Source organism: Glandiceps talaboti, chromosome 5, assembly GCF_964340395.1.
Source record: "Glandiceps talaboti chromosome 5, keGlaTala1.1, whole genome shotgun sequence".
Lineage (NCBI taxonomy): Eukaryota > Metazoa > Hemichordata > Enteropneusta > Spengelidae > Glandiceps > Glandiceps talaboti.
In genome coordinates this window covers 16798047-16808384 of record NC_135553.1, presented here as the reverse complement: position 1 = coordinate 16808384, position 10338 = coordinate 16798047, and the positions used below count along the sequence as shown (strand labels likewise).

Sequence of the window (10338 nt, the reverse complement as noted above, 5' to 3'; positions counted from 1 at the left end):
TGCCACCACCCGCGATATTTCTCGTCGCTGAACATTTCCCAACAAATAAATCACATGGAAGTTAACTCCTCGAACACTTCCATTCTACCTTTAATACCAAATGCAAACTAATTTCATTTCTCGTGAAGCGCACAACCACTCAAAAAGTCTCCATAGCGGCAGCCATTCGGCCTGGCATGTACCAATGTCATGCATACGCACAATAACGCTGACACTTGTGACTCACCACTACGGAGACTTTTTTGAGTGGTTGGGCGAGAAATTAGATAATACCCTTCCATTTGGTGTTGGTAAAATTGAAGCATTTGAAGAGCTCGAGTGCTGTGAGATTTAATTGTTGGGAGATGGAAAGTGGATCCCATTTTTCTGAGACTCTTCAGCTCGAAGAGACACCATATTAGACCAAAGAGCTAGAAAACTGACCCCAAAGGATGGCACATATACGTGTATACAAGGGGAGTACCCCCCCCCCCCCCAGGGGGGGGAGAAATAGGTCCATATCCAGGGTTTTAATGTAACGATGAATGACACACGGCACACAATCCGCTTTGGGTCACGATGCAGTAGATTGTTTGTTACGAATGCGAATCTGAATTTAGCAATTGTAAGCGCATAAATCCAAGCTAAGTCCACGCCCATTCCTGTTTCCCATGCAGTACCTGGTTGTTTGTACACGCGTCAGTCCTCATCCCCCGCCCCCGCGGTCCCCCCCCCCCCCCCTGCATCCCACGTGACATCATCGTAAACAAAGGCCTCTTTATACGGCCAAAACTAGTCTATCAGCTAGCCCTCGGATGTTCTTCCGATAAAATACGACACACAGCCGAACGTCGAACAACGCTATCGAGGATGGAACATCCGAGTGTTCGGGCAGGCCCTCACATGCGAACTTCGTTCGCTTATAGTTATAGCATCGAAAGAAAGCCCGAACGTCTAGCAGCAAGACTAGGCCAAAACGTACCTTCACATTTCGTTGCGTCAGCAGAAATCTGTGCCCTGGATTGCGATGATGACATCCCATTTTAGCAACTTTGTGCAGTAGATATCAGAATATATCAGTACAGTATAATTGCTGCTAACAACCATGAATTAGGCTCTTTGTTTTTTTCACTCTTTACTTCAATAAAGAAAATTTTAGCACAAGCGTGTTCTCTTTTGTGAAATAGTTGAATCTGAGTGGTTGCAAACAGTCTGGTGAACAATACGCCTATACAGGGAGATCATTAGTAACTGGGAATATTTTTTTTTAAATGAGGACATTTTCCTTTACAAAATTTGAAACGAACAACAAATTCAAAACATTTGAAAGTATTGAGACAAAAAAACTCAATGGATTGGTGTTAGTTTGCTGACAACCATGCAGTGAATGAATCGTTAGTTGTGGCGATGAGGAGGAGAGAAGCGAGTCTCACAGGGATGAAGCATTCTAGCAAGCCAGAACACATTTTTCTGGTAAAGCAACGAGATATGTAGCAGTACACTCTGGTAGTGCGTCCTGGATGATGCCGTAAAAGAGGATGTGGTTTACGACGATGTGATGACGTGGCAATTAAGATTTAAGATTCACTTTCAAGATCTTTAGCATGCATACAAAGTGACTGTGTCCGTGACCCACGTTCACATTGTCGTAAGATGATCTGTTAATATTGCCCCAGCATGATAGATTATAAGTTTCCAATTTCTTGACCTTACTTGTTTAGTAATATGCAGGGCCGTAGCCTGACCAAATTGCCGGGGGGGGGGGGGGCAGAACTTTGTCTTGGCGCATCATGCATTTAAAATTTAGAAAAGTGGCTAATTTACATAAATTTGCATATCATTTGCATAATATCATATGTAAGGCTAGTCATCTTGATACTATCTCATGCAATTTGTCTGCACCCTCTCTTCTCAAAAAATGTTAAGCCCCGCCAAATGAAACTCAAGCATTATTTTAGCCACCCCTTCTGTCACCTACACTAAAGTGGAGATATAAAAATGATACATTAAAGTAACAGTTATAGCCAACAACAATAATACTCTGAATGAGATTACTTTACACAGGATGTGGATTTCACACGCATACGGAGATGTCTCTAATTAGCTCTAACCTATACAGGGAGGTACTTAGCCAGACACATCCATCTTGTTTTGGGAGAAAGACAATTATCACCTTGATTGCTACTGATTGGAGCGACAACTCCAAAGGTGATAAAAATGAAAATAAGACAGTGTAGGAGGCCATTTAGAGGCATAAAATATCAAACCATGGACATAATTTAAAGTCTTACAATACTTGAATATGCATGGTAATAACATACTAGAATTGAAGCAATTATGCTATACGTTACATATTATCTGGAAGTGTATTTTGTTGTGGCAAAGCTGAAAGATATTTTGCGGATGTGCACTTGGTAAATGACTTCTCCTGAAGTTTAATTTGGTTCCAAAAAATCCCGAATAAAGAGCACAACATTTCAAGACTTTCAGACTTTGATGGCCCTATGACTGTTCAGCCCACTCCCATGGTCGTAAACTTTTGCTCAATTCTTTTTAGTGCACATTGGATATGCAACAGCTTAATTTAATCTCAATTCATGCTTGTATGCATCAGCAGAGCCAAGTAAACCACTGTATAAGATATTATATAATTTGGAATAGACTCAAATGTATATTGTTACATCTACTATTCAGAAAATATAAAGAAATATCCTTAATTTTGAAACAAATGCGAAGCCCGCATGAGGATATATTGCCCATCACCAAAAAATATATATGGGTAGGTTGAACAACGTTTTCATTTTCCTGGCCTAATGTCACATCTTTCAATTGCCGAAAAGATATCACATTCAAAGTAAAAAAAAACACCAAACTTTTATGTAAAAAAAATTGGATGGTGATTTCTCAAATAAGTAACACAACAAAATAATCATTTTCTTTACCCTACTCCCAACACTTTTATGGCCCTCCTTTATGTTGGAACCCAAGGTGAACTCATTGAATTCTCCTTGTCATTATAATGGAAGTAATTGAAGTTTGGATTTTGATGTCGAAGGTACAGCCCTGTTTACAAATTCAGGGCCATTCTTTCCATAGCTAGTAGTCGCTTCAAAATGAATTGCGTAATAACGCTAGTGTCAGTGCAATGAGAACATTTTAATCTTGGAAAGACAACGCCGAACACAATTATTGAAAGTGGATCTTTAAAGAGTGGATCTTAAATTGCGTACCTAGTTTAATAGTTTTTCATGGCAACCAAATATTCCGAAAAGAGGTCTGCCGTTTTATCAGTAAATGTTTTAATTTAAGGAACAAGGTGTAAATGAGGTCGAGTGCATCTTCGGAGTCACTGCATGCAACAGGCGACCTCACGTTCAACGACTTTTTCCGTCTTTTTTTTTGGAGTTTCACTCTCTGACATTATTGCGACTTGCTATCTTTAAATGAAGGAGACTTTCAAGACTACTATTACTCGCGGAAAATGCACAGTGCATGTGAACTTCTTTTGTACTTTCCCGCACAAAGAATTTTTAAAGTTACAATTTTTAACTGGACACATTTTCATTCAAAGTTAAGCCAGCGTACAATAGAGTTATAAGACACATAGCGAGGAGTCAGTGTACAGTCACTTTTGACTTTGGTGAACCATCAATTTAAATCGCGCATGCTAGGAATCATCACGTAAATAACGATTTTAATAACATCTCTATGTATTCAAAAAGTCGCTTTTATCTTGCTTTTTTTCCAAAATCTCGGGGGGGGGGGGGCAGCTGCCCCCCTGCCCCCTGCCCCCCCCCGCAGGCTACGGTACTGATATCTATACATTGTATATATTGGCCTTTAGAGACATCGTCATACATCACCGCCATCACAAGTCTTATATCAGCCAACGCCGAAAGGGTTTTTCGTTGCGTCAGCCGGGAAAAAAATTTCTGGCTTGCGAGAATGATTAAGCAATTATTAGAATTACCTACCTACTTACATAGATTTCTAAAGTTACATCAACCAGCTCCAAATTTATATATATTTTTGAAGGGAAAACTGTATTTTCTTATAAATTTTTAGAGATCTATATAAAGGGCAATGCCATAGTTCTTACTGTGTTCTTTTATTAAACGTTAGATCCTCTATTTTCAAGTAAGCTGGCAATGTTTTATCAGCTTTCCAAACCTCCTGTTGGCATATCTAAATCTAATACCCCTGTATTGTAAAATCTGACAGTACTAGGGACGAATGCTATTAAACTGTTTTATCGCCCGGTCTGCATAAGTGCTATTACATTATTCTGTGCACGCAGTCTCAGTCTGGATAGAGATTAATAGTTTGTGATTCGATAAATTTAATAGAACAACGGTAGAAATCATAACGTTTAGCGTCAATCTTACAATACTATAATCTTGTCATACTATAGCATGAATCGTAATTTCCTTCCTACTGAAAATGCTCGTAGAACTACGCAATGCGATGTGGCATGTTCAGTAATATAATCTCAGCACTGTGCGTTCCGAGGTTTGTGACACGTCGGAAACTTCGGAGTGCATACTTCTGGAGCTAGTGAAGTTATTGTCTAGAGTGCACTCCCGGTTCGCCTTGCCACGTGGCGTGTTATTGTATAAAACACGGCAATAAATTGTTATTCTTACTATCACGGAACATGTATTAATTTGTTGTCCATCCTTCACAGTGACAGCCGTATGCTTGACATCTCAGTTATGTAAGGTCAAGTAGGGACATCTGCACGTATTCCTGCAGGTCAAGGTGGTTCGAATGTGCGTCAAGCGCCAACAACGACAAGAAATTAGATCAGTCACCACCATCATGACATTTATACATACACATAAGAAGAACTCTTACTCAAAAGTAGAGAATTGAACTTATATCAAGATTTTAAACAAGGGAAATAACTACTTATGTTATCTATACTATAGGAGATAGTAATAGAGTAGATCTTTTGACTACTAACATTTGAAACGTAAATTCTTTTCTCACTCTTCTTACCTCCCTCTGATTTGTTTGTTTGTTTGTTTGTTTCTGTATGTAATTATACGTCACATCTTCTCTATTTTAGTAGTATATGTCAAAAGTCCTTTAGCCACATGGTTGTTTTGTCTCGTTTGTCTACCCTGAAACTACTAGAGTTGGATTGTACAGGGAAGCAATTTGGTGATATGCCCCCGGGTCGATATGTACATATAGTTCGTTGATCAATAAAGAGAGTGAATATATTCAGCAATAAGAACTTGACTAACCAGGGATAGAAAACATCCTTATGTAAACATTCGCTGTAACGATCGTTTTTCACACAGGGGCGTGTAATATTGCATAGATTGTTGTTTTCCAGGTATACAGACTAAATATAACAACCTTTTGAATATTTCTACCTTTACATGGTACAGGGAAAGAGAGTAGTAGTATACGTATATGATACGTAGTACTATAGATCGATACATTTGTAGCAGCAAGATTCGTATGATATTTTCCTAAGAAAACGGAAATCTAAGCAATAATACACGCCCCTGTGGTTTTTCAGTGCAAACACCTGCGACGATATGAAGTTTTTTTTTTAATATTCGTAAATATCTAATAACGCCATTATTTTGTGTCATGACCACCATTCTCTGACCATTCTTACTGTCCAAGGTCAAGTCCCAGGGTTCCTCAGTTGGTCCTCCTCAGTTCAGTTAGGTCGAGTCATAGCGCCCTCATGGTAAAGCTGCCAATACTTTTGTTTATATCATCTGGTTACAAAGAGAATGAGCTTATTACTTAGCTCACATGTGACTGTGATGTTTTCAGAGTTAGTTCAACATGAAACTTCTTTGAATGCATTTAGAACAAAACCACCTAAAACTTTTTTCCTTCTTTCCCTGGCCAGTTTTCTCACTTTCAGCTGTATATTATAATCTCTTTATTGACTAAATAAAGACATTTTGTCAATTCTTCTCCTCTTATCTAAATTAAAACACCCATAATTTTATAATTGGTAAGAGATCGGTTACATTAACACTCTGCTTTATCTCTTAAATTATCACTCCCAGCAATTACTCGATCAGCCATGCACATACAAGGAAGAAAGAGGACGAGTTTGCACATTAGGTGTGTTTTAATTTAGATAAGAGGAGAGGAATGGACAAGATGTCTTTATTTAGTCAATATTACACAAGAGAGAATTATATACAAGCGAAAGAGAAAACTAGCCAGGAAAAAGTTTTATAATATATCACTACAAAAAAAAAGCAATCACTCAATATTGATCAATATCACACATACACACACACACAAAGTTATATTTAACAAAAATCAATCAATCAATCAATCAATCAATCAATCAATCAATCAATCAATCATGCTTGCTTTCCCAGGTAAATACTAACTACCATGACTAGAATGATAAACGGTATGCGCCATCCAACTTTTGACCCTTGCTCGAATGTTTGTTATATCTTCACTCCCCATATTCCATGCACCCCGCCATTTGTTTCTAGGAGGGAGTGACCTAGTGGAAATGCCACTCGTTTGTGATGATACCGTGTTCAAACCAGTAAAGTCTGTAACAGAATTTATCGAAAAATATCCCCAATTTAAGGTGAGTATCATGTCGACAGAGAAAATGAACGATCAGAAATGAAAACTATCTGTAGTCGTAGCTAGTGTTTGTGTTACTTCCTGTTGTCAATACAAATTACAATGTCACACTGCTGACACTACTCTATACACATTTGTAAAACTTAAAGAATGTGTTATTTCGAAATGTCTCCTTTTCTATATATTGTCTTATTTTCGTCTCTGTGCAATCGTCGAAAATGGGAAATGCTGATTTCAGCAACACTCCGACGACTCTTGCACAACTTTCTAAATGGAAGCGTCAGCTTCCGCGAGCTCAGCGCTTTCTAGGCTATAAATAGACAGTGAGTGAATGACGTATTGCTGAACAAGCAAAATCACCGAACGTTTAAATAAGTCAATGGTGACCATCCATTCCTTTATTTGGCAGTTCTCTGGTTTCAAGAACATCAAGTGAATAGTGGGACAGTCGATGTCGGAAGCTCTAAGTGGTGTGTGGAATTACTTGACTGGCGCTCGCGGAGCCGACAGTAGTAGTTCGAGTTCTGCTGCAGCAATGGACACCTCAAGTTCAACTCACCAATCAAAGAAGGCGAGAGTCGACCAAGTAGTGAACAGTGCTGGCGGCTATGTATGGGAGGTCTCTGACATGAACAGGCTACGGCGATTCCTATGTTTGGGATCTGAAGGTGGCACATTTTACATCGGTGAGAAGGAACTGGGTCGGCAAAATGCTGAATGCATCCAAAGAATGATTGAAAATGGAGATGGTGAGAAAGTGGTTGAAGAAATTAAGACTTTCAGTGTACAAGGACGAGCAGCAAAGCAAAACCCAATCATCTTTGCTCTTGCTTTATGTGCCAGAGATTCCAACAAGAAGGCAAAAAGAGCAGCATATAATGTCCTCAATGATGTCTGCCGAATTCCAACTCATCTATTTTCATTTATTGAGTTCAGCGAGAGCCTAAGTAAAGGGACGGGTTGGGGACGTGCACATCGTACAGCGATACAAAATTGGTACAAGAGAAAAAATGGCAAACAGCTTGCTTTGGCAGTAACAAAGTACAGAAACCGTAATGGCTGGACACACAGAGATGTGCTAAGATTGGCCCACATCAAACCCCACAAGAAGGCTACTGCAGCAGTATTTAAGTATGTTATCAAAGGGTTAAAGGTCACCAAAGAAGAATATTGCAAGGAAACTGATGATGGTGGTGATGCTGACACTGATGAGGCAGAAAAGAAAGAAGTCTCTGATGTCATCGAATTTCTATCTGCTGTCGAAGAAGCAAAAGTCACTAAAGATGAACAGCAAATGGTGCAGTTAATAGAGAAACATCGACTTGTAAGAGAACACATTCCAACAGAGTTTTTGAAATCAAGTCAGATCTGGAAAGCATTGCTACAAGAGATGCCCATGACTGCCATGTTAAGAAACCTGGGAAAGATGTCTTCTATCGATCTACTGAAGTCAGATAGTGATGAACTAAGCACAGTTTTAGCTAGGTTGCAAAATGATGTATTGATAAAGAGTTCTCGTATCCACCCTTTCAGTGTGTTGATAGCATTGTCGACATACCGAACTGGTCGGGGTGACAAAGGCAAGCTAAAATGGGATGTCAATATGGAGGTCTGCAATGCATTAGATGCTGCCTTTTATAAATCATTTAAGAATGTGGAGCCAACTGGTCAACGTTTTATGTTAGCCTTGGATGTCAGTGGTTCCATGAGTAGTCCTATAATGGGTGCAAGGACTGTATCAGCCCACACTGGTGCAGCAGCTATGGCAATGACAACAGCTAAGACTGAAGCCAACTATCACATGGTGGCCTTCTCACATAAAATGGTACCCATCAACATCAACGCAAACATGAAACTAGACGATGTCCTTACAGAGATGGTACGTATTCCTATGGGTGCAACAGACTGTGCATTACCAATGATTCATGCACTAGAGAAGAACATACCGATTGATGTCTTTATTGTATACACTGATTGTGAAACCTGGTTTGGTGAAATGCACCCGTTTCAAGCTTTACGAAAGTACCGTGAGAAGATGGACATACCTGCTAAATTGATAGTCTGTGGTATGACTTCAACTGGATTCACTATTGCCGATCCCAGTGATGCAGGAATGATGGATATGGCAGGATTTGATGCTGCTGCCCCGGAAGTCATCAGAAACTTTGCTATTGGCAATATATAAGTACAGCATCAATGAACCGACAAACAACTGCCATGTGGAAAAACTAAACATTGTCACTGTCCAGTCATATCACACAATTTTTTACCCTAATTCCGCCACAGCCATTATTACAAGAACTTGACCTGAAGAGGGACAATATAACATGTTAAATATATGTTGGCTGGATAGTGGTAACACATTTCCATAAAAAGTAACATACATGTATGAACATCTCAAAGTTAGATTTTACACACAGTGACATTTATCTTACTTCTACCTTTGCAAAAGAGTCTTTACTCCAAACACCAGTGATTTACCTACTGTCAGCTGGTTCACCTGTATCAAGTTCTACTTTGCTATGCAAAAAATATGATTTAGGAAAGAAACATGCTGCATATTAGTGAACATAATTAATGTACCGGCAACATAAAAAAAAGTTGGTATGAAAAATAAACAAAAATATTTTACCCTATATTGCAAACATTTTCAAAGGAATGAAGCACTTAGAGTACATGTAGATTAACTAACCTTTTTAGATGTATTTTGTTTTGAATAGCACACATTAAATGTACTGCGTTACAGATAATACTATTACTTTTTGTACTTGTGTAATGACTGCCTAACATTGCAGAGACTGACTGGAAATATGCTATTGTGAAAGTGTTATTCACATTTAATTTGACAGTAAAGATGAACAAATCAAAAAGCAAGAACATAAAACAAAAAAAAAGTATCTTTTAATTTTTGGACCTATCATTCATAAGAATTGTTGAAATTCTATATTTTGAAATATACCCATAATTTTGACAGAAAAAAAGTTTGTCTCATAATTTTGTGATGAGCAGGTTTTGGTTACAAGTTTATGTTTATCACTGAAACAGACAGGAGTTATTATTTTGATTTTTTAATTAATGCTAAAATTGTATAATTTTTTGTTGCTCTAATTGTTACCACAAATAGATTGTGGTGTTCAATGTCAAAATCATCCTATATGAGTATTTAGTGGGAAGACATTGAAAGAAACAGATTTAAATTTATACACAGAATTTTGTGAGTATTTGTTCTGCAATTTATGTATTACAATTTGAATGATGTATAATGAATAAAATTTAAGAAAAAGAATCAGTTGTAACTTTGTAGTTTGTTGTTTGAGTTGATGGAGAGGAGTGTGAAGTTGATATGTTTGACAGACGTGTGCTGTGTTCCTCAGACAAGTTGCTATTACATACATGTGTGCTGTGTTCCTCATACACAAATTGCTGTGTTTGACATACATGTGCTGTGTTCCTCACACACAAGTTGCTATGTTTGACATACTAGTACATGTGCTGTGTTCCTCATACACAAGTTGCTACATGTATGTTTTACATACATGTGCTGTGTTCCTCATACACAAGTTGCTATGTTTGACATACATGTGCTGTGTTCCTCACACACAAGTTGCTATGTTTGACATACATGTACATGTGCTGTGTTCCTCATACACAAGTTGATATGTTTGACATGTTCCTCATACACAAGTTCTCTTCTTTCATGTTTGATTTTGAAATGGACAAATTTTGAACAAATCACTTGTTCTTTGTCAGTGTCGAAACTGGGTCTGACAGAAT

The 10338-nt window shown here is 38.2% G+C and overlaps 1 protein-coding gene across 1 annotated transcript; it reads left to right on the top strand.

Moving 5' to 3' along the window:
- The first annotated feature begins 6447 nt into the window (after nucleotides 1–6447).
- Nucleotides 6448–9757, top strand: LOC144435119 (RNA-binding protein RO60-like). Its single transcript, XM_078123680.1, has 2 exons — nucleotides 6448–6565; nucleotides 6974–9757. Exon 2 carries the CDS (start codon nucleotides 7016–7018, stop codon nucleotides 8747–8749), a length of 1734 nt encoding a protein of 577 aa, XP_077979806.1. The 5' UTR covers nucleotides 6448–6565; nucleotides 6974–7015; the 3' UTR covers nucleotides 8750–9757.
- Nucleotides 9758–10338: the final 581 nt, after the last annotated feature.